General features: G+C 34.6%; 1 protein-coding gene across 16 annotated transcripts in view; it reads left to right on the forward strand.

Moving 5' to 3' along the window:
* MECOM (MDS1 and EVI1 complex locus) overlaps positions 1-26,291 on the forward strand; it is a 598,968-nt gene that overhangs the window by 570,421 nt on the left and 2,256 nt on the right. For 9 of the 16 annotated variants that reach the window (XM_009201389.4, XM_017955724.3, XM_017955725.3 and 6 more), the window contains 7 exons: positions 4,226-4,252; positions 9,957-10,123; positions 11,574-11,651; positions 17,249-17,418; positions 18,971-19,115; positions 21,825-22,061; positions 22,882-23,065. In XM_009201389.4, coding sequence (XP_009199653.2) covers positions 4,226-4,252; positions 9,957-10,123; positions 11,574-11,651; positions 17,249-17,418; positions 18,971-19,115; positions 21,825-22,061; positions 22,882-23,065 — 1,008 coding nt within the window. The remainder of the gene's footprint in view (positions 1-4,225; positions 4,253-9,956; positions 10,124-11,573; positions 11,652-17,248; positions 17,419-18,970; positions 19,116-21,824; positions 22,062-22,881; positions 23,066-26,291) is intronic. The other 7 variants (XM_009201392.4, XM_009201393.4, XM_017955726.3 and 4 more) reach the window with 1 other exon arrangement.

Here is a 26,291-nt window from a genome sequence, read left to right on the forward strand (position 1 = left end):
CCAAGGTGTGCTTTGTGTGTGGTGGTTGCTGATACTGAGAAATAGATCATACTGTGACTCGTCCCAAACTCGTGAAGGTCATTCTTGTTCTTTTAGAGCTTAGATAAAAACAGGAAATGAGTCTACCTGACAAGTTGTTACCACAGAGGGTGAAGGAATTTATCTAGAGACCACTGAGCATTCCAGCAAAGCTCTGTAATTGCACAAGAATTCACCACAATGCAAAGTGCTATTTGCTGAATAGAGTTGTGTTCATTTATCAAAATATATACAGTCTATCATTGCAAGGAAAATACAAAGCAGTACTATCTCTAATTGGTTCATCCTAAAGTCCTTACACATTTAGTAATTTTAAAAAATGGGTTTACATATCAACCACCATCTGGAAAATCATACTGAAAGAACAAATACGGTATATAAACATCTTGAATATGGTTTCTTAATTTAAAATTTATTTTACTTTTGTTTAAAGGATGCAAACTCTGGTCTTTGTAGATAGCAACATTTTAATGAAACTTCTTAAAAACAGAGTAAACTAATTTATTTTGTTGCAATATGCTCAAACAAAAAATGATGGTTCTCTAATAAAATCGGGGGAGTTTATGCCAGCTGTCTTATGGAGAGCTATGAGGCAATTAAATGAATTAAATAAAGATAATGGGATATGATTCTTTTTTCCTTTTCCTTTCTGTTACCTCTTTTACACTTTTTCAAGTATCTTTCCAGAGTCCTGAATAAAGAGTATGAGAGTTGTAACACAATCTTCTGGGTTAGTTGGATAAATCTACTATTGCTAAAGAACGCTCACTCCCTTTCAAAATGAGATAATATATGGTTTAGCAGTAAAAGTTTTAGAAACATTCCAGTTAGTATTAATTTTATATAGGAAGATTAAAGAATGTTATTCACATAATTACTTTATGGAAAAGAAGTAAGTTATAAAACAGTTAATGTTTATCAGGACTATATTTTATATTTAGACTGATCTAAGTAGTACTTGTAAAGTTTCATAGGCTCATAAACTGGAATGTAGCACATATTTTGTGTCAGATGTTGTACAAAAAGTACATCTCTCCTGATAGCTTCCTGTATAATTTTAAGTAAATACGTATGAGGATATAATATTCATATATGCATTAATGTTATAATAATTAATTACAGTAATCATGATTTTCATGTTCTGATAATCTTTACAATTTAGTAATTAACCATTTCAAAATTGAGTGCTATGGGTACATGATAGAATGGAGAAAAACCAAAACAGGGATTCAGTGTCTTTTAGCATCTTAGTCTACCTGGCTCTTAGTTTTCCTGTTTGTAAAATGAGAGAGTTGGGTGTAAGGTTTCTATCCACTTTGAAATTCAAAGATGTTTTGCTAACCACAGTAAATTTACCATTTCATAAGATGGGGAGTTTTGTCAACCATTAATTCTGTGTGAATTTGCAGCTGTTAGCAATATAGTAGGTATATATTTTAAAATTATAAGAGAGCAGATTATATTTTAATATTCCCAAATTAATTAAGGATCACAAAAGATGAGGCATGTGTCCAGGGCTTCGAGCATAGCAGTCATTCCTCAGATCTTCACAAACACACCTGTGGGAGCGCAGTGGCAGTGTTTTCCTCCTGCACCAGAATGTCACGTCTTGGTATAAGGGCCTCCCTATTGCTGTATGTTGATATTAGAACAGGACCCAAGAGTGATGATCAAAATACTTAAAACCTGATGTGTCATGAATACCCACCAATCAGAATGGATTTCTGCCATTCTGGAGCAGGATACTGGAGGCTCTTGCTGCACCAACTGCCAATGTTTTATTCGCTGGATAGTGGGACTATCTGAGGGGTGTTTGGGAAAGAGGCCAGGGAAGCAGGGGAACATTTAGAGTGCTTAGGGCAAAGGCTATTTACCAACTGTTACAGAAATATTTCATTGTTTTTATAACCATCATGACTGTTTTCGTGTGTCATGCTATATATAGCTGGGATACAAGCTGGGATACAGACAAACCCTCTTCCTCTTTAATCAAGTCTTACCCTTCCCAGCATAGCTGGAAGAGTTGGAATTTGTGTACACCACATATTTAGCATTGTGCTTGGCATGTGGAAGGACCTAAATGAGGAAGAGCTCTTATTAGTGGGTGCAAAAACATTTTATTATAAATATAAAGGGATGTTATTAAAACACCCTCCTCTCATCCCCTGCCCAATTTCTTTGCCAGGGCCATGCCATGTACTAGGAGTACTTGAAAAGATGCTTATTGTATTCTTGGCATGACCTCACTGCAGAAGTAAAGGGGGCACAGATCAAGGAGCCAAAGCAGAATGACTTGCTTCTGTTCTCAGTGCTTGCTATGATTTCATAGCTAATGTGCTCACATAAAACTGTTCATTGCTGTATTTTCCATTTAAGTATATTAGAGCAAATCACATGGATTCTCTCAGCTTCTGGATCGTCATTTCAAAATGGGAATAATATCTGCCCTATCTATTTCTTAGGATTGTCATAGTAATAAAGGGGTATCACATTCTCAATGTTTTAGGAAAAAGAAATAAGGATGCTTCATAGTGGTATTCTCTGGGCAAGTCTAGTTTTACAATTTTTGTGTATCTTTATATTGTTCTCAGCATATCCCTTCCCATTCCATAATTCCTAGTCAGTGATAAGTGAACACCTCGGTAAATAAAAATCTACTGAATTTTATTGAAAGATTATTAGGCTATATTACTGCCTTTTAGAATAATATGTGTTTTAAAAATTCTGTCAAAAATACTTAGAAGATACATGAGTACATACATCAAAATTAAAAGATAAATGCCGAGGGTCTCAAGTCTTCTCTTAGTTCAATTCTTGAAGAAGCATGTTTGCTCTATCAGACCAGGTGAGAACTATTTAGTCCTCTAGTTTTCTTTTACAAATCAGTTAGTTTACTCTAAGGGAGAAATAAGCGTAGTAGAGGCTTTCTCTGCATATGTGGTTGAAAATTATTTATGGTCAGTATAATTTTGAAAAGGAGTTGAATGGCCACAAATAGGTCAGATGCAGGGAATGTTATTACTGTGTGACCTCTGAATGTCCATTTCATTTGTTCCTATTTTGGATCCTTTGCATTCATGTTGATAGCCCATTTGAACGTCCATGGAAATCATTTGTCAATTACACTATTGTAAAAGTGGCTATTATTCCTTGGTTTGATGTTTCTATACTTTTAATATTGTTTTTGGTTATTTGCACATTTTATTTGCAAATGTTTGGCTTTGAATACATCTGCAACAGACTCTTTTTTTGCTTCCATTTCTGTCCTTTCTTCATTCTTTTATATTTTCTTTCTTTTAAATTGGCTGATTATCCTGCTACTACATTCCAAAGAACTGAGGAGACAGTCTTTTCCTAAGTTATAATACGTGAAAAATCACTTAAATCTTCTGTTCTTCATGTTCTATTTTGCTTTCAACAAGTGTTTCTTATGGTTAGATTTCTTCTGCAATCAAGTTTTCATCCTTTAAAAACTACGTATCTTCCTTAATAAAGACACCACAATGTATATAAGCAAAATATATATCTCCTTTAACCAAGCAAAATGATGTTTTAAACTTTTGTGTCTCCTGGAAGAGCTTCTAACCCACTGAAGGTTTTCCCAGTGAATCTTGTCATAAATTGTCATTAATAGCTAGAACTTTTTAGTTTTCCATTAACATTCTTAACTGTTCTGACTACTGATGGTCTGAGTCCTATACTAATAAAAATCAAGTAGTGAATTTCCAAGTACATTATCCTTTGATTATCCTTTTGTTATTCAGTGATTCATATTTGAGTAAATATATTTTCTTTGTTATTAACATTATAAAAATGCAAGAGATTGGATTTTTACAGGAAATGGCTTAATTTTTAGCTATTAGAATAAATTTAGGGATATTGTTTTATAGTAAGTAATTAATAAAAAGGAAGCATCTGTTTTGCTGTAAGATTCTCTAGTAGGTAGCGTTTAGCTTTCTTGTAATAATGAACCTTGATTCAAACATTTCATTCAGGTAAATAGAGGAAATTCAACAGTGTTATAAAAATATTTAATTTTTATGTCCAAAGCTTTTACTCAAGGTACAGTTACATGATAAGCAAAAACTACTAATTTAGTACAAATGTTAATTTCTCAAAGGATAGATTGCAATAAAGATACCAACACAGAAGTAATTTTTTGTTTTTGTTTCAATTTTGCTCCCAGTTCCAACTGCCTGATCAGAGAACTTGGGTAAGTTTCCTACTTATATTTTTGACTAAAGTGATGTAGCATTAAAAAGAAAACAACTTAACATTCTAAATTGCTGTACAGACATAAAGAATTCTGAACTCCTTTCCATTACATGATATGGCTCCAGCAGATAGTTGACCTGCTTTCTCAAGCTGCATTCTTTCAGTTATAATTGGGCATTTAGTGAGCTAGAAATTGTTTACAGAATGATTTTATTCGATAAATCTGATCCATTCCACATAATTATACCTTGATATGGAACTCTTTCTGGACACCTGGGAACACGCTGTTAAACGAGGCTTCGAAATGGGTCACTAAGTGAAAACAACCATTATTTGGTGGAGCCTGTATCAGCATGTAAAGATGCTTTTGATAAAGCCTTCTAAAGGATAAAACCTGAACTTGTGTGTAGATACAGGCTGACATGGGAATTCACATCCATATATCCCAGGGCAGAAATTGGTTCTGGCTATTTAAAGATATAAAACTAAATGTTTACAAATCCATATGTAACTAGTGAATGGATCTTTTAGCATCTAGTCTCACTTCCTTGACTTTCAGTTACTACTTCCAGATACAGTCAGTTTCAGTTAATAATATTAGGGGATAGCTTTATTTTTTACTGTGGAAGATACTCAGGATACAAAGAATACTGTTTATTTAGTTTTTACCCCTAAATAAAACTCGGTCAGTGGAAATAACATATAGTTAAAAATATTCTCTAAGTATATGTGTTTCTGTTTCTCTTTTTCACTGAAAATTATTCTGATTTCTGATGAATGGGCAAAATCTTGGGATATAGTTCAGCTGTCCTTTTAAAGTCACTGGATAATTATATATAAACTTAGTTGAAGCATTTTAGCACTAACCTGTTTCCTCTATTTGATGTTAGTTTTTCTTTACCAGAAATTTCTTCATTTTATCTCTTTTGTGGAATATGTAAAATTGTGATTTTTCTCATTCTGATAGACTTTTAAGGTTTAAGTTTATTTCAAAAGTATACAAATATTTATGGAGAGAGAGGGAGAGAGATCAACCCGCTAACTTAGGCAAAGTTGTGCAACAGATGGGGTTGTTTTCTGATTATCCTGGCCGGCATTTCCAGTCTTCTTCCTTTGCATTTCCTGCTAGAGATCTGTCTTGAGTATTGTGCCTCATGGTCCTCATCTTTTCTAAGGTACAGTATGATTTTGACAATAGCTCTGTTGTTAGCTGGTTGAAGCTTAAGGTGTTGACCCCCTACATACATGGCCAAAGATTGTGCCAACTTACAAAGGCAATATAGATTTTAAATTAAACTACCTTTTCTTACAATACAACAGCATAGTGATTGCTGTTGCAATGCTTTGAAACATTCCCATTCCATTGAGTCACAGGTTTTTTGGAGATGTGATTTACATTTGTATTATAAAACAGATATTAGTAGGGAATATTAAAGATACGTGTTTATAATTTTCAGTGGTAAATAGATCTCTATGTTGATTGTTTGTAACACAAAGGATACATGCTTGGGGGGATGAATATTCCATTCTCCATGATGTGATTATTTCACATTGTATGCCTGTGTGAAAACATCTCATGTATCCCACAGATATATACACCTACAATGTACCACAAAAAATAAAGAAAAAACTAAGTGATTTCATAATCATGACTGCTGAATGTGATACATGAAGTGAGATAACCACAAAATAGGAATATTTACTTCTCCCCCATATGACCATGATTTTGAGATTTCTCAAGATTATCAAGTGAATAAATATAGAAAGCTAGCAAGTCTACAAACTTTCCCATCATAAGTTATTTATGAAAAGTTAATTATTTTATGATAAAGTCATGTGTAATCTAATTTGTAAAACATTGAGTCACATGATTAATGGTGTTGTTGGACATATCATTTCATATAATCAGGTTGTCACTTTAATAGTTTTAATGAGAAACCTTTTTATGTCATCAATTATTGGCTGCCAGATAATAAATGTTAAGTTAAGTGCTTAGGACCCAGTTGATAATATCTTGCCTGCTGAAATGTTTTCAAAAATACTAACTTTATTTGACTAGAGAGATAGCTACATTTTTTGGTAGAAGCTAGGGAATTGTGTCTAAATATTAGTTTGCGTCAGTATAAAGTTAATAGCCTCTTGGGGACTGGAACAGGGTGAAATGACTTCCTCTTCCAGACATCTGGCTGCAGATAACATCAACTATTATATATGTAAATAAAAATTACTGTTCCATAGGAAAAAACTGTCATTTACTGATCTTAGATTAGCCTATGACATTAATGAATCACAGGGTAATATATTTTTAAAATATATGATCTAACTTTTACCCCTTTGATTTCCCCATTCTCAGCAAATTTCTTATTCGTCATAGTAGATATTGCTCTTCTCATTTGATTTTTTCATAATTTAAAAACATATAGCTAGATTCTGTTCCATTTATTCCAATTTATCTTGATTTTTAAAATTTAAAATTAATCTCAAAACTTACTATTTCTCCTGCAAAAAGTGTGTTACTTTTGGAGGAACATCACGTGAGTCAGACCAGCCAGCAAGAGAAAGTTGGGGTTTTGATCTGTACACTCAATAGAGCTTGTGTTAATCCAATACCTTAATCATGGGTATTGACTAGGGCTGATGATGGTCACAGAACTGCCGAGTTACCCCAACTAGCAGATGTCTGAGTCACTTCTGTTTATCTTAATGTGGAAACTTATTCTTTTCAACTGAGGTCAAGTGCTATAAGAGCAAATATTAGGAAGATGAAAAGAAGGATTCAACGAAGGCTTTTATGTTGCTGGCTGGGCAGAAAATGTTTTGCGTACGTGTGTATGTGTGTTAACAGTTACCCTCAGCTTGCTTCCCATCTTCTTTCCTTCCCTTTCCCCATTCCAATTTAATCCTCTTTTCATTTGACACCGGAAGCCAAAGGTGGGGGCGGCTTGTAAGACACTTGCATAACCCTTATTCTTTTTCCTATTACCTTTAAGAATGTCATTATTTAGCCATCAAGCCCATAATCTATTTTCTTGTTTCTTGATGGTTTTCCCAAATCGAAACAGTTTGAGGAAAAATAATCACAGTGATCTTTCTTCAAAAGGAGCTAGCTATTAGCAGCTACTAACGCAAGACACATTTCTCAACAGCCAATTGCTCTCAAATAACTTGAAGGACTTGTAGTTTATGTGTGCTGAAGATGAAAGCCGAGAATAATAGTCATGAGTAAGCTATTTTCCATATAAAAGGAAACGTGTTTCTATAAGATGTTTTGTTGCAGGAATCTGAGTATGTCAGCAGGATGGACACTCGAATGATTTAAAACCACTAGATAATGAACTTTTACTTAAATATTAAATGTACCTAAATAAAACGTTTATAATCACTACCCGTGCACTAACTGTTCTTCCCAATAAATGTGTGTGATCATGACCCTTATCCATGCTTGTTACTAGTGCTAATCAGTTTGAAGGCCAGAGGTCATTTTTCACTCAGAAAACTTATCTCTTGCTTTCTTGCTGGGTGGAATCTCAAAATGATTTTCTACAAGGAACAATTAGAAGGAAGAAATGCAAATACAAGAGTATCATAAAATATTTCTGGATTGATTTTTTAATAAAGAAATCCAAAGTAACATGGACATGCTAATGCTCTGTCTAGAAGGGAATAATGACCGTGTTCTGCAGAGACAGAACTTTCTCCAACCTCTGTGAGCAGCAGCATCATTCCGTATCTCTGCCCTGTGATCAGTATGTGTCAAAATCCTTCATCGTGACAAATGTGCTGTCCACTTGCATCTGTGGAGAATGTTTTAGCAGCTGAGTGATTATGAATCAAACCCCTGAGCTTATAGCCCTTACTGCCTCCCAATGCGTTCACATTTGTCGTCTGACAAGTAAATGTATCTTGACTTTCCTCTGAGATTTTTTTGTACCGTGTTTGATGAAAGACATTTGGCAAATTGGCAGTAGTACCCTGTACATTGCAATTTGTAGCTAGCATTAGGAGTCCGGGCATGAAATGAGAGGGCAGGCTCCAGGATAAAGGGGAAAAAAAAAGAGAACTAACTAGAACATGAATAGTCACTTGAAGAATCAAACACACAATATTCCTTTTGTGAGAAGAGATCATATTCAGGCCATGCTGTCAGATTTTGCTCTGCTTTAAGAAGTTGATGGTATTCTGTCCAGCTGGGTGTCCACAGAATATATGTCTTGTTAATTTTTCCTTCTTAGTAGGAAATGTTGCCTTTTATTTTTAACTTGAGCTCATAAATTAGGCCTCCATCTCTGTCCTGCTGTCTCATTAGCAAAAGGATAGTTTCTTGGGTTGACCAGTTGTTTGAACTTGCAGTCATCATCTCAATTCTTATGTGTCTTCTGGTCGAGCATCACAGCTCTTTGAGAATTTTATATAATGTATATAGAATGCAAACACCTTTTAAAATAGCTTCTTGAGCTTTCTAATGGCACACTGCGCTGAGAATCAAATAAATAATGGGTGAGTTGATTTAACAGGATGGCCTGAAAGTTTGTTTTTCTACTTAAAAATTCAGTAATAAGCAGCTTCCAAATAAAATGTGAGCCCTGAGGAAAACCAACATGTTGAGAGGGTCAAAGGAAAGGGGAGAGTCCCTCTGGCTGTGGAGCTTAAGAATCAAGCTAAGGCTGGACACAGTAGCTTATGCCTATAATCCCAGCACTTTGGGAGACTGAAGCAGGTGGAAGGCTTGCTTGAGACCAGGAGTTCAAGACCAGCCTGTGCAACATAGTGAGACTCCATCTCTACAAAAAAATTTTTTAAAAACAGTGATCAAGCCAACTTTAAAAGTAAATGCCATCCTCTGCTTGTGACTCTCAAATAAGTGTGCAGGTGAACAAAAACTTGAAGATTATAAACAACAAAAATTAGATTATTGGGGGGGAGAATTAGGCAGGGACAGTTTTCTTTCAAGAATGTTTCTCTAAAAGCATGGTTACATGAACTACTCCCCCTGTCTTACAAGGTACATGCCAAGTTATGTTATATGAAATTATACTAACATATGACGAACTGTCATTTCAACTCAGTCTTTGTCTTTGATGAAATTAATATTTAATCAAAATTATTTGTATATGATCCCACTTAAAAATATGGCATATCCAGATGGTAATTTAATGTAGTCTTAGGCAATACCCTCCTATACATTTAATTTTTTTCTTTCTGAGTTATACATATTTGGCTTAAGCTGTAATTTTGTAACACTTCATGTTCTTCCATGCTTTCAGTTCTTTTCTTGGGACTGCATGGTTCTTACGGTTTTCATTGCCTAGGCAAGGCATATAGCAACTCTCCCTATAATTTCCATTATGTTAATATCCATCCCATGATACTAATGCTGTCACTTAAATAAAAAACTTAACTTGGCTTTATTAGCTCTCTTATATATTTCAATGTTCAATTATATATCAGATTATGATAAAATGGCCTAACCAAGGTCTTATGGAAAAAGTTCACTCAGTATTTTATAAGCTTAGTTCTACTTATGGTATTTCCCAAATAAATCAATTCTGTTGTTGTTTATTTAATGTTGGGATACTACAGTCTCTTTCTACAACCCATCGCAGATTTCATGCTTCCCTTTTAATGATGTCCTTGGTTTGCCAGAGATTATCATAGAAGACAAGACGCCAAACGATTCATGGTCTTGTGCTTTTACCTTTCAGATGTCAGCTATTGAAAACATGGCAGAAAAGCTAGAGAGCTTCAGTGCCCTGAAACCTGAGGCGAGTGAGCTCCTACAGTCAGTACCCTCTATGTTCAACTTCAGGGCGCCTCCCAGTGCCCTGCCAGAGAACCTTCTGCGGAAGGGAAAGGAGCGCTATACCTGCAGGTAACTGCACAGTTAATCATGGCTGACTTTCCAGAAATCTCCCCTCTGATTTCAAAAGGCCTTGCTGTTTGTTTTGGAAATTATTCTTGATTAGATGATTAATAGCCACCATGATAGATCTCAAGCACTTCAAAGTGTTCTTCATTTAGTGAAATATAAAAATAGTGTTTTTAAAAAATTATTAAATGTGAATTTTAACACAGGCCATTTGGTTGTGATAAATGAGGTTGGAAACAGTCCAAATACTATCTGCTTGTCTCACTTTGATATTTATGAATTTTCTTTCACAATTAATTATTTTCATCTAAAGGTATACTACTACTGTCCTCAAGCATATATTCATTAATTGTCATGGCATTAAAGAATAAGGCCATTAATTAAAGACAAATAAGGTCCACAAGTGAATGAAACTAGCTAGTAAATTTTTTGTTACTTATCAGTAGTAAAGCTTATTTTATGTTTCTGGTTTTGTGTGTGATTTTTTTTTTGCGAAATAAATTGTGCTTATAATTTCTGAATCATCTTTAGAAATGGGTAAGTATCTGACTCAGGCATGCAACTTTATCTGCTCTTTGAAAAATATGTCACTTTCTTTCCAGAAAAAAAGCTTTTATGGGTACATACCTTGATGGATGAAGTCTCAGGATTTTGTCTGATCTGATACCACTCTATGTATAGGGAGTTATCACTGTGACTGACGTGTAAAATGAGTTGAAACATTTGAAATCTGTTTACATCAACCCAGAATCAGAAACTCTAACCATATTTTTATCCCCTTGTCTGGTTCAATTTTGTGAATGTAAAAATATCGAGTTAATAAGAGAGATGTATAGGAGTAGTCAAAACTAAAGTCTATTTTCATAAATTGCTTGCTTATATGCGAATAAATTCAACCAGACCTTAGAATTAAGTCTTTTTTTGTAGACTTATTTATTTATTTATTTTATTTTTATTTTTTATTTTTTATTTTTATTTTTTGAGACGGAGCCCTCGCCTCTGTCGCGCCTGGGCTGGAGGCAGTGGCCGGGATCTCAGCTCACTGCAAGCCTGCCTCCCGGGTTCCCGCCATTCTTCCTGCCTCACTCCCGAGTAGCTGGGACTACAGGCTTCACCTCAGCCTCGGGCTAGTTTTGTATATTTTAGTAGAGACGGGTTTCTCACAGGAAAGCAGGGCTTGTAGGATGGTCTCTGGTTTCCTGACTCGCGGATCCCACTTCCATCTCGCCTCCCAAAGTGCTGGGATTACAGGCTTGAGCCACCGCACCCAGCCTTGTAGACTTATTTATATTAATATCTGTGGAATGGCTTTGTTACAAATTTTAAATACCAACGAAATGTGAGTTCCATGCAAGATTAATTGAACCAGGAATAAGCATCTGGCTGCTGTGTGGCTTCAGTGAAATATAGTCGACTGTGCTGACTTTCTTTTATAAACATCTTTTCATGACAGATACTGTGGCAAGATTTTTCCAAGGTCTGCAAACCTAACACGGCACTTGAGAACCCACACAGGAGAGCAACCTTACAGGTTTGACAATGATATTTGCTAAATATCTTGACAAATATTGTAGTAATTAAAGTGAGTTCATGGACACGACTTCATAGGAGGCTTTTTTATGCATGTCTGAATATATGTCTATTCAATTTTGAGTCAGGAAAGAATTGACTAACGGCTGGGATCGAAATTAGAAGAGTTCTGGTTTCTTTAATCAAGGCTTCCTACCTCTCAGTTTAAAAGTTCTAGCACAGTGTCTAGGACAGAATAAGTACTTAAGAAATGCTAGCCATTTTAAATATTATTTTTATTATCATTGTGTTCTCTTTTCTCAATAATTAGGATGATCTTAATTGACAAAAATCATAACATTGCAGCCTTCCTTTTCCAAGCCTCAGATCTCTGCTAGGAGTTAACAACCCATATGTACTTTTTTCCCCCAGCACAGCTAAGTCATTTTCCATGGGTTCCAATAGGAGGTTTAAAGAATAGATTTTAGGCTGGGCACAGTGGCTCATGCCTGTAATCCCAATACTTTGGGAGGCAGAGACAGGTGGATCCTTGAGGTCAGGAGTTTGAGATCAGCCTGGCCAACATGGTGAAACCCTGTCTCTACTAAAAATACAAAAATTAGTTGGGTGTGGTGGCTCACACCTGTAGTCCCAGCTACTTGGGAGACTGAGGCAGGAGAATCCACTGCACCTGGGAGGTGGAGGTTGCAGTAGGCCAAGATTGCACCACTACACTCCAACCTGGGTGACAGAGTGAGACTCTGTCAAAAAGAAAAAGAAAAAAAGAATAAGGGAACAGATCTTAAACCTAGGGAAGTCTGGGGAGAAGAAAATGTGAAACTAGAGGTAGGACAGATAAAATAGAGTATATTATAGAAAAAGGGGTAATTTTATCAGTAATTTCCTAAATTACCTCTTAGTTTATTCTATTACATGCCAAGATTAGTCATATGACACATTGAACACATCTAATTTTAATATTGTTTATGAAAGAATGAAAACAGACTTTTTCCAATTTTAAAATATAAACTACATTGTTTAATGTTCAATGCCTTGCACACAATATTAGGTACTTGTAAATATTTCTTCAAAGAATGAATATTATATAACTTAAGTAATATCATAATGTCATTCTCCTTTGAAATTCTTATACATTGCTTGTATGCAAAATTATTTTTTCCTGAGTGCTAAGTTTTTCTATTAAAACAAAAAAGTAAGATATTTATCACATTTCAAATATTTTTTTAATGGTAAAATAAGAAAATGGGTCATTTGAGAATAATTGAAATCTTAGGAGAAAGCTGGAGACAGCTAAACTTAAAACATCAGTGTTTTCTCAATTTCCTTGCTTTCCTACCTGTTTTATAAATCACTAATTTTAAGTGATATATTTCCAATTTATACATGATAGAATGCACTTGATATAACAGGTCTCAGAGAGATGTAATACTGGGAAGTTTTAGATGATTTCCCCTTTTCAGAAAATTCTATTACCAGAAATTCTGCTTAAGTGGAAGGAAAGGTTTCCACACTCATGTTTTGTTATGGCAAGAGTACTGGAAACTATGTTGTCAGGTTCATTTTACTCTTTCTTTGTACATAAATTCAATGGTTTTATTCCACCCAATAATGGCGCTACTATCGTACATATATATTTTTTAAACCACAAACCAGAATTTTGGTATAGCTGGAGATCTTACACAATTATTTGTCCAGCCCCTCTGGTTTTATTTTTTTATTTATTTATTTTTTCCTTGTGGAAGAATTCCAATGAACAGTGTAGAAAAAATGAGGAAAACAAAATCACAATTAGGACATCATAATAATAATTGCTACAGGCAAGATCAATTGAATGTTAAAATGAGTGTATGTAGTGAACTAGAGTTTATAGTTTAGTTAATGTATCAATGTTGGTTTAATAGTTGTGACAAATGTACGTGAAATATATTAACAATGGGGAAAATGGGTGCTATGTACTATCTTTGCAACCCTTTAATAAATCTAGAACTCTTCTAAAATGAAAAGTTTATTTAGGCCAAATGTGGTGCTTCATGCCTACAATCCCAGCACTCAGAGAGGCTGGGGCAGGAGGACCACCCAAACCTAGGAGGTGAAGACCAGCCTGGGCAACACAACAAGACATCATCTTCAAAAAAAGAAAAGTTCATTTAAAAAATATAAAATTAGTGAGTGAAAGTTCAAGGAGAAACAGGATATTTGCATAGCCCCAAAATATCTTCTGCGAAATATTTGTTAATTAGAAAGAGAAAAAGTAGTAACCTTATAGTGGAGAAATGTGGCAGATACTACCTTATCCAAATGATCAGGGTTAACAATGCCAGAAGTTAGACATGTCAGCATCATGTACCCTTGATAGGACACATTGAGAGGGCATATTGTCTCTGTGCTATTTTCCCCCAAAATTTATAACCTCACTCTAATAATGAGAAAATATCAGACCAACCCAAATTGAGGAAAATTCTACCAAATTCCCTATCGGTATTATTCAGAAGTGTCAGGGTCATTAAAGGCAAGGAAAGACTGAGGAACTGTCAGAGACTGTAGAAAACTAAGGAGACATGACAGCTAAATGCAATGTGGGATCCTAGATCAGATCCTGGAACAGAAAAAGAGCATTGGAGAAAATTGGTAATATTAAAATAAAGCCTATATTTTAGTTAATAGTATTGCATCAACGTTAATTTCCTAGTTTTAATGAATGTTAGGTAACATGTTAACATTGGAGGAACTGAGGTAAAGGGTATATGGGAACCCTTTGTACTATCTTTGCAACTCTTCTGTAAGTCTAAAATTACTTCAAAAAGAAAAAAATTAACTAAAAAAATTAAAATGATATGTAAATTATATACAGATTATGTCTGCTTCCTGTGGCTGACCTGTGCCTTCTGGAAAGTTCTATTAGGTTTTAATACTTTATGTAGTAAAAGTTAAACATGGTCGCCTATATAGGAAATTATCTCTTCAGATAGATAAATACCAGTAGACCACAAACTCCTTGACAGTGGAATCCCCCCCCCCGCCTTTTTTTTTTTTTAATAGACAGTAGGTCTCACTCTGTAGCTCAGGCTGGTTCTGAACTCCTGGCTTCAAGCAATTCTCCCACGTCCACCTCCTGATTATTAGCAGGAGGAGGGATTATAGGCAGGTGCCACCATGTCCTGGATAATCCATATCTTATTCATCTCTGTGTCCTTGATGCATCAGCCCCTCTGTTTTACAAATGAAAAAATTCAGATTTACATATGCTAATTGCCTTCTGCAAAGTCTGATACTAATAGAGTCAGGATTAAAAACCCAGGCCCAGAGCTCTCACTTCAGCGTTTTTATTTTGCATCATGATATCAAAGGCTCGTCTGACCTCCATGTCTACATCCGATAACTAGGAAGGCTCAATAGTATACTGCCCATGACTGTGTTATGTGTTCATTTTAAGAATTCTTAAAACTTAAGCTCTTATTGGAGTTGTGTAGAAGGAATTGATTTTTTATTTAGAGCATTCTTCTTCTGGCCAAGACTTTAGCAGAGGAGAGATAGAAAGTAACAACTGATCATTGGTTAGAACATGCTTCTTTAGATTTGAGAAGATGATGCTTACTAGATTTGGAAAAGACCCTTTGTGTGCAAGCAGAAAGTTAGAAGCATGGCAGAAACATAATCTCTCTTCCTCATGATTTGTGTAGAAAGTGTTTTGGGTGAAAAAAAATTTTTAAAGTGTTTCGTGGGAGTATGTTTACTCTAACAGGGTTTTCTAGGTTATTCTGCTAAGCACAGAATAAATTGTGCTAAATATAGCATGGTTCTCATTGCAGTGGACCTTGGAGGTAAACAGAGTTATTGCAGAGAAGGTCATAACTTTGTATGCATTTTTTTAAAAAAAAACAGGGGTTAAAATATTACAACTACCATAATGTGGGGTTTCACACATTTTTTATTAATATTGTAAGTGAGGAAAGTTGAAGAACCTTATGATGCCAGAACAGTTTTTTAAGGGGGAAAAATTAAATCAGTACTTGTGTTGGTTTATTGATACTATGCCAAAGTAACTAGTTCAACAGATTATTTTTCCTACTGAACTGACTAGACTTCTGGCATCACATAAGGACAGCCACAGAAGCCCAAGAACTCTAGTGGAATGGGCTGATTTCTGCTTTAGAGATCTTGAACCACTGACTCTGCATTCAAAAGTGGGAGGAGAAGGGCCCTTCACACGTGGAAGGATGAGTTAAGAATTTTCTATCCTCTAAGATTGAAGTTTTCATTTAAAAGTCATTTAGAGGCTGGACACGGTGACCCACGACTGTAATCCTGGCACTTTGGAAGGCTGAGGTGTGTGGATCACTTGAGGTCAGGAGTTGGAGACCAGCCTGGCCAACATGGTGAAACTCTGTCTCTACAAAAATACAAAAGTTAGCTGAGCATGGTGACACGTGCCTGTAATCCCAGCTACTCAGGAGGCTGAGGCAGGGGAAACGCTTGAACCCAGGAGGCGGAGGTTGCAGCGAGCCAAGATTGTGCCACTGCACACCAGTCTGGGTGATGGAGTGAGGCTTCATCTAAAAAACAGCAACAACAAAAAAGTCATTTGGAGAAAGTTAACTTTTTTTTTTCAAGTAATATGTCCCCCAAAATCACAGAAACAAATCATGGCAAATAATGGAAACTTTACCTTAAAATGATAGAGGATAATAACCTCAATTACTAAAAACCCTTTTCTTCTTCACTGATGAGGACTAGGGGAAGGGGGCCTTGCATTTTTATATTTTCATTTTATGACTAAAGGAAAACGTTAAAAATAATTTATGGTATTTTTATCACATGGACAACAGAAACAATTAACCAACCAATAACAAGTGCTTTCACGAAAAACTGACCTAGTTCAGACTGCTAGAGACTCTTTCAGAAAAAGAGAAATGAAAAATAAGGAGTAAGAGGAAGGGAGATAAATGGAAGACCTTTGCTTTTATTTCACAAAGTGAATTTAGTGGCATTATTTTTTTATAACAGTTTAAAGATTAATAGAGAAAAGGCTTTATGGTAGCTGATTCTTGGGTATCACACTGAGTTATTTACATTGTCTTAGTTTTAAAAGTCTAGAATGTTCATTACTATTTTGAAACAGATAATGGAATTTTCTTTAGGATTAGCATCTGAGAAAGTGAATTTCTTGAGAAATTGGTTAATCAGACTGCAATTTTGAATTAAAAAGTGATATATTATTGTATTTGAAAACTATATGAATGTTTTATGTTTGTTTACCAAAAAATTAATTGTATTGTCCTAAGCAGAAGATAAAACAATGCTACTGTTCCTCAATGTGCTTTATTTTATGAGGTTTACTTAAAATATTGGTACTGATTAATGAATTTGGGAGCAATCAAATCACTAATATTTTATGGTTTTTGATAAAGTCATGAAAGTCTTTAAAGCGACCACAATCTATTGGAATTAAAATCTTAACTGTGTGAATAGTATTCTCCCCATGCCTTTCCTTTAAAATGTTGTTTTATGAGTGGAGATGATTTTTGAAAGCTGGCTAACTAGTCTTGAGAAATACCTTTTAATGTGCTTGTAAATATTTTCTCTTTGTTTATTTTTCAGATGCAAATACTGTGACAGATCATTTAGCATATCTTCTAACTTGCAAAGGCATGTTCGCAACATCCACAATAAAGAGAAGCCATTTAAGTGTCACTTATGTGATAGGTGTTTTGGTCAACAAACAAATTTAGACAGACACCTAAAGAAACATGAGAATGGGAACATGTCCGGTACGTAATAAATTGTGTTATAAGTCAAATATGGCTTCTTTTTCATATTTTAAATAATAATAAGATAATGTGATCTCTCTTCTTTTATTCCACTTTGACACCAAATCAGGTCTTATTGTAAAAATTTCCAGCAGGTTTCTATTGAGATTTTAGAATAATGTGAGCAATGTGACCATTGATTAATTGATGATTCAGTGGCCTTATTTGTATTATGTTTTTATCTTCCTGAATTCATGTTAATGGGTACTTTTAAGCAAAGAGGACAATGACCTAAACTCGCAGGAGGCTTATGAAACAAGATTTCCTTAATTGCAGGGGACCGTCTTTTCACCTATTGGCACAGAATGTGGCCCCTAGGCATGGCAGAGTTTCTAGAGTGGCAGCCCCAGAATGTCACCCTCTGAATATTAATCTAGAAAGCATAGCTGCTTTTGTAAAAGGCCTGCAGCTCAGAGAACCTCTCTTGGTAGTTTTTGCTATGACTCGGAATATGAAACTATTGACATGATCAGAGCAACCCATAGCAAATGATAGTGGTACTTTGTTTTCATCACAAATTCTTATATAAAATTAAGATAAAAGTAACTGGCATAAAACTAGACTTTTCTTAACTGGAACCTTGCCAGCACATATTTAGCAGAAGGGATTGTAGGTTTTCTAGTCTTTGGCTTCTAATAGTTAGATAATAAGTCATTAGGTAACATTTGCCAGCTGGCATATGTGTGCAGAGCCAACCTGTGCAGTCACAATTTGTCTCCAGAGAATAAAGGTTATGCTTTGGGAGTAGGGGAGGAGAGATACAGAGTTCAGGCAAAGAGATTTAAGAACAGAAAAAAGTTGGATTAATACAGACTAGCAATCTTTATTGATGGAATTTTTAAATTATTAATCTTTCTTCCACTGTAAAGGCACATTGTTTATGATCTTGTCTGATTACTACCTAAAAGTATATACTGTTCATCCCCCTCAAAGTCAACAATTTAATGATCATAGTTTTAAAATATTAGATTTTAGGTACAGAAGTATAATCCAATATGCAGAACTGACCACACTGTCTAACTGTGTGTACCCTTAGATCAGACAACTATAATTTTCTTATCAAAGTTATTTTAGGAAAAATAGTTAAACGTGTAACACGTCAACGTTAATACTTGTTGACCTCTTTTAGGTGAGGGGATGTTAGATTATAACCTCTTTTAGGTGAGGGGATGTTTTAACCTCTTGTTTTTGTCATATAGACTATTGTGATGAACTATTATAGATACTTTGTAGGCAAGATAAACAAAGGAAGCTAATGTTGGTGTAAAGCTCAACCACATACAAAGTGTTTATAGTTGATTAAGTTTATGTAAGCCTTACATCAATCCTGTGATACAGGTATTGTGAGCCTTGCGTTTCATGGCCAAGGAAGCTGAAGACCTCCTAAAGTTATTAATATTCATAGGGCATGTTTGAAGAAATAACACTGATCAGATTCATAAGGAGTGAGTTTCCAAATAAGTAGCTAGATAAACAATAATGTTTGTTATAAAAGGCTTTCTGCCCCACGCAGGTACAGCAACATCGTCGCCTCATTCTGAACTGGAAAGTACAGGTGCGATTCTGGATGACAAAGAAGATGCTTACTTCACAGAAATTCGAAATTTCATTGGGAACAGCAACCACAGCAGTCAGTCTCCCAGGAATGTGGAGGAGAGGTAAAGCTGTTTTTTACTCTTTAAACTCTGTGACGACTGAAATGAATATGTTTTAAAATATACTTTCTATGCTCACTGTTGTGGCACAACTATTACTTCAGTCACCAAAGACTGGTATATATTTAGTACATATTAAATACCACATGTGCTTCCAAGCATTTTACATGTATTAATTAATTTAATTTCATGATAACTCTGTGAGATAGCCACTGTAATTTTAGCAGTGAAGAAACGGAGACACTGAAGCTTAAACCGTTGTGTCGGAGGTCACATAAGTAGTCAATGGGATTCAACCTTAGCTGTCTGGTTCCAGAGCCCATAATTTTACCAGGATTTACCTAATTGATAGCTGAATAGAATCTGTTATCAAAATTTCAGAAGTAGAAGAAAAGGCCATCACAGGGATTCAGTTGAATCGCTGATCAATACTGGTTACTATTATACATTATAAATTATATATATATTACAGGTAATATATGATTCTCTATATATATGTATTATACCTATATACGTATATGTATATTCTGTATATATGTAATATACATATTATAGTACATATGTATGTATGCATTTATATATGAAATACCCATGGAGTTTCCCCCAAATATATTTTACATAGAAACTTTTTTAGTTTTCTTAAGATTCTATTGCTACTTTATGTCCTCTTAAGTGACTACTCATTTAATTCTGGTCTGTTTATTTCAGTGGGTATGACCATCCTTGTTTTTACCGACCTGATGCACTGGCTCCTTTTGTCATCATCAACATTAAGCATGAATAGCTTAATTCATTTTAAAAAGCTTTTAATGCTGTTAATGATAATACTTAACAGTTACCCAGCACTTCACATTGCATATGAAGTTAATGAAACACAATTTCACCAAAACTACTGGATTTAATTTTTCTTATCTATAAGCTATATTAAATATCTGTTGTTGAGAAGTAGACTTTTCTGGACATAACTATATAGGGACCTATTAAATTAGGATGCTGCATTGTAAGTTTTAAAAAGACATGACATTAGTTGAAAGTTCCATTATTTTTCGTCATGCAAGTATTATTGGGTTAGTGTCCTCTATTTTTGATGTTATTAAAAGTCAAACTTAATTATTTTATGTAATTTCTTCAAGGCAAGCATCAAATAAACATTTTTTACTAAAATAACCAAAAAAAGACCACTTCTGTTCTTCAACTTGTGTAAAAGTGTGTCTAAGAAAAACAAGAAAAAAGACCCTTCCAGTCTCTCAGAAATCTGATAACCACACCAGTGTGCAGTTGGATGTATCTTTCCCTTTACTCACCCATTAGTGTGTGTGTTTCTGTCTGTCTGTCTGTCTGTCTGTCTGTAAAAGGGAGAGGGGAAGTAGATGATCAGAAGGACAAAGTAGCAAGAACAAGCAAGAAACAGTAACAATCTTACACTTTGATAATGATATTTACTTGATGCAAGTAAGAACCGTTGAACAAAACACATCATTTGGGTTCTGAGATGCCTATTCAAATTTTCTAGCCTTTAATTGGCAATTTGTGAACCTGTATAGCTGCAGCATCTGGCTTCAACATGTCTAAACAGCACAGAAGTAAGAAGGTTGAGTCATCTAAGTTTTTCCCCTGAACTCCTGTCAGGCTACTTTTGATGAATAATTCATTCCCTGCAAATTGCCACATTTGAAAACTTAATTAACAAATAGATTTTCTTAATTATGTTGGCTTTTGTTACTTTTGATTTTCACCCATGTACTCTTTTGTTCTTTTATTTTTTTCTTTCATTTTTTTTTTAAATAAAAATTTTAATCCACTCATGCAAGCAAGTTGGCAGTGTATTTGGAAACTAATTTATGTCTGTGTATAAATTTTCACCATTCTTTGATAAAAGAGGTTAAGAGATTATTTATATTAAAAGCTTAATAATGATATGACTTTTTCTGGTCAAATGGATTCTTACTATCTGCTTTTGTCACATCCAAGATTGTTTTATTTATTTTTTAATGCTGAGAAATCTGAATATTAAATTATACTCATTTTTGTTATGTGGGAAAGTGATGGGGGTGCATTGTTGATACCTGAGCTTTTTCCACCCTGGTGTTTCCCTGAGAAACAAGGAACTATTTCACATTCAGACTGTAAAAAATAATTTGAAAATAGTACAAATAAGTGAGCTCTCAATTACTTCCAAATTTGGATAGAGTGGCTAAGTGGAATATAATACAAATGTCATCTAGTTGTTTCTTGGCAGCTACTTTAAGATTGTCTTTGGACTTTTAGATTCACTTTAGGCATATGTATTGAAGCTACTGCCCATGAGTGATATGAGTTTTCCAGGAATATATTATTTTAAATGGCGGGTACTTATATGGTAATTAGGTAAATTGTGCTGAGAATGTATTTGTGTGCCTTTTTATATGATATATATAGAAATATCAATTATCAAGCAAAGTCTGATAAGAAATAGGAGACCAAGATTGTTTCTTGGGTTCTGCCAGAGGCTTCATTTATAATCTGAACAATCATACAATTATTTTTTTCTTTATCTTCCCATTTGTGGGGTCACATTATTTTTTCATGGTTGACATAGAGCATAAACAATAAAAAATTTCCTGTGTAAGTGTTGGAAATCTAAACTGTTGTTGGGAATACATAATAAAGAAACAAATTACGATTTTAAAAGTGAAACCAACAATTGGACTTTTTTTTTAATGCTTTTGAAAGAATGAATGGCAGTCATTTTAAAGATGAAAAGGCTTTGGTGACCAGTCAAAATTCAGACTTACTGGATGATGAAGAAGTTGAAGATGAGGTGTTGTTAGATGAGGAGGATGAAGACAATGATATTACTGGAAAAACAGGAAAGGAACCAGTGACAAGTAATTTACATGAAGGAAACCCTGAGGATGACTATGAAGAAACCAGTGCTCTAGAGATGAGTTGCAAGACATCCCCAGTGAGGTGAGTACCTTGGGTGACTTTAGAAACTAAGTTATAGTAGATCCACATATGGTTGCAATTCCTCCTGTGATAAGCAATTTGTGAGTTATAAATAACAAAAATTAAATTTGAATTAGTAAGGGATACTCAGTGGATTGGATTTAAATAGATGAAAATAAGGTGGCCATCAACATAATCCACAAGCATATAAATACATCAGGTTTTGTGCAACTCTGATTAACCTGAGGTGGGAAAAATAAAATGAAAACTACATAAGTACACAATCATTTATTGTTAGATTCTACCTATAAAACTCAAAGAAAAAAAGAGATTTTGACATATTTAATTTATGCAATAATCTGGTATGATCATCAGTTAAGTATAATTGAGATAAATTTCACTTCATCAGACATATATGTGATCTATATAGATGATAACTTTTTAAATGAAAAGAAATAACCAAACAGTTAAATTGATGGTACTATTATATTTTCATGATAGATATTGACTAAATATTGTCATAACTAGCTTTACTTTAAATGGAAATTATGAATATATGAATTCTGTCTCTGCACATTACTGACAAATGTGTCACTGACTTTAACTCTTTATCTCAAATATATGCTTGGTTTTAGTTACTAAAAATCTTAACAGAAATATATTTTTAAGGCATGATGTTTGCAAATATTTATAAAAACTCAATAATTGATGCATGCTACTTAACCCTGCAGATACGTCATATGAAGTTTGTCAGTTGCACAGATAGATTCAAATGAAAGTGATTTGATTAGATAACAAACTGAAAAAAAAAATTTCTGTGTTTTTCATTGGTTCATTTTAGGTATAAAGAGGAAGAATATAAAAGTGGACTTTCTGCTCTAGATCATATAAGGCACTTCACAGATAGCCTCAAAATGAGGAAAATGGAAGATAATCAATATTCTGAAGCTGAGCTGTCTTCTTTTAGTACTTCCCATGTGCCAGAGGAACTGAAGCAGCCGTTACACAGAAAGTCCAAATCGCAGGTACAGATTTTCCCATAGTACAGCATCATGGTTACTTTATGCATGAAACGTACATTTCCTTTGATTACCAATAAGCAAATATTCTATCTCTGAAATATTTTAGAATCCAAACAGGGTCAGATGCTTTTCTAAAAATGTTCATATCTTTACTGTGTTTATGACCAAATCCAAAATAGTTAAGCAAGAAAGCAATTAATTTAGCTGCATTCTGCATAGAAATTTTATGACAAACCCTATCCTACACTCATCTTTCCTTGACTTTGTAATTCTCTTACTTCTGTACAGTTAGTTCATCATGTTTGTTTGCAAGTGTTTATGTTACCTCAGAGTCATTTTCCATGTCTATACTTTTGTCAACGTAATTACATATTAAGATTTTTCTGAAAAGTGAATTCTATTTTTTGTCCCCTTCTGTCTAGTAAATTGTTAGGTGTAGTTAATTAGTAAGTCATCTCATGTTGTAATTTAATAGTAAAATGAGGATCAGAAATGAAGTGAGTTGCCAAAGGTCTACACCAACTTATTGGCAGATTTGGAAATAAAACCGGTCAATTTTAAATTCAACGGATGAATGAGTGAATGAATGGTACTCAGATTTGTTAGGCTGCACAGCATTGTATCAGCACTATGATAACTAAAAATAAATCCATTAAAGGGTCCATAAATAGCAATTAAAAGAGCCTCAGTGTTTTTGTTACAAAATAAAGGAAGTCAGTACTTTTTGTTGGACATCCACACTCAACCAGGTTGTTCATTTAGGTCAATTAAACTTAAAGAAACTTCCTATTGCCATATTTATTGGGCACTGTGGTCTAATTGCCTGATCCATTAGTTCATTTTGTAGGTGGCCTGAATGTGACCATATTAGTTTGTTCATTTGGAAATGATTTTCTGTTTGGGTAAGATGTCTGGGTTGGTCTTAACAGCAAATGTAGTAATATCCTAAGGAAGGTGGGAAAAACATTGTGTCAATGGGATAATACAAATCATTAAATAATACTCAATTTAGTAAAAAGTTCTGAGATATTATGTATGGTAATCAAAATAAATGTTCTTTCTCAATTGAAGTCAAAGCAGCCAGCATCTACAGAGGCTCCTGGAGCCTACCTCCATGAACTTGAGAACATCACTTAAAGACTATAGGTACCATTTCCTCATTGTAAAAGGGGTACGTGGATTTTTATTCAATGGGGATAAAAATTAAGTTTTCAGTTTTTAACATTAAAGGTAAACTAGCTAGAGTAGACATTTCATTTTTACGTAGAGACATCCATAAGCAGTGGCTAGTTTTTTTTAACCCTTGATTTCCCATTCTTCTATCCTTGTTGATTAGAGATAGCTGGAGTATTCAGGTTTTTGGTTTTTTGTTACTTGTTTCTTTGTTTGTTTTTGAGACAGGGTCTCACTCAGCTGCTAAGACTGGAGTGCAGTGGTGCAATCACGGCTCACCATAGCCTCGACTTGCTGGGCTCAAGTGATCCTCCCACCTCAGGCATCTGGATAACCGGGACTATAGACACTCACCACCATGCCAGGCTAATTTTTCAATTTTATGTAGAGATGGGGTTTCACTGTGTTGCCCAGGCTGGTCTCAAATTCCTGAGCTCAAGCAGTCCTCCCACCTCAGCCTCCCAAATTACTGGGATTTGTATAGGTGTGACCCATTGCACCTGGACATGGTTTTTTCTTTTTAAATTTCTTTTAATTAGTTCACCAAAAATGCTTCTCATTTATTATAAGATATAATACCTAAAAACTCCAGAAACGGCCAGAAGTGATAGAAGGCAAAAGAGCCTGAAAACCTAGAGATAAGGGATATAATTATAATACATTTTAGTACCAGCATTTTGACATAAAGTCCCTGCCCAGCTGGGCTGTTACCATTATAAGAAATACTAGCATTTTGCAATCCTAAGTCATATTTTTCTTGTTACTTGATCACGTTATACAGGTAAGTTTGAAAATGGTCAGGCCTTTTTGCAAATTCACTTTATTTCATAATACCATTCATTCATTCATTTATTAACTACCAGCTATATGCTGGGCACTGATCCTTGTATATGAAAATGTTTATTTCCTTTGATTACCAAAAGGCAGATATGCTGTTTTGCCATTTTCTAGAATCTAAAGGCTCAGATGCTTTACTCAAAGCATTCATATATTTATTCTGTAATTTTTATAGTGATTGAATTGAAAATAGTTGACCAGTACAATAGTAGCTGCATTTTGCATGTGCTCTTCCTCAAGAAACTCTATCATGTAAAAATTAATTTCATGAATAGGTACTATTTATGTATTAGCTCAGTCAGGCGCACTGAGCTAAACACTTTATATAAGTTAGTGCGTGTGATTCCTCCACAACTCTTGGAGGTCAGTACTGTTATTACTATCATCTGTTTTATAGGAGGAAAGTAAAGCTTAAAAGATTAAGCAACTTGCTCAAGGTCACACAGCTAGGTGAGTAGAGGCAGGTTTAAAGCCAGGATTAAAACTTAAAATTCCAAAATTTTCTCTATACTCCCTTTTATCTTCCCAAATATCAGAATTTAACTCTTTCAGAATATTCTTTATCTTTTTCTCTAAAAGTAAGTACATAATCAGAATAGATAATTTAGGTTCAATGCTCACTTAACCCATACTTTAACTCTGCCAAAGATAAGTACTCTATATTATTTATTCTTAATTCCTTAGTATCTAACACAGAGCCTGGCATAGAGTAGATGCTTAAGAAATATTTGTTAAATGGATCATGAGATATCATAGAGGTCCAGAAGGTAAACTGCATACATAAAAGTCAAATGTGTACATTTAGAGCGATGACCCAGCAAATCAAAATCAGCCTGCAAGGGCAGATTTTCTAACTGAATGCAGTGATTACGGAAGAAACCACAGAGTGGCCACATGTCTCAGCATGACTCCCAAAGATGAAATTCTGCCTAACAACAGAGGCATTTTGTCTTTGTTTACAGACAGTGGAATGTCTTTGGCAGGACTTTAATGATTCCACTTCAGCAGCATTTTGACAAGCAAGTTTAACAGTGGATGAGACCAACAATAGCGAATCAACAGTGAAAAGTTCACTCACAAGTCAAGACCAAACATTCCATTTGAATATTTTGCTTGGCAGCAAATGGGGGATTCTCTGAACAGTTATTTAAAATTTGACATGATAATAGGGAAGAAAGAGCACTTCCTCACAGAGCACCTCCATGCAGCTTCTGCTCAG

The sequence above is a fragment of the Papio anubis genome, chromosome 2 (assembly GCF_008728515.1).
Source record: "Papio anubis isolate 15944 chromosome 2, Panubis1.0, whole genome shotgun sequence".
In the NCBI taxonomy this organism is placed as follows: Eukaryota; Metazoa; Chordata; class Mammalia; order Primates; family Cercopithecidae; genus Papio; species Papio anubis.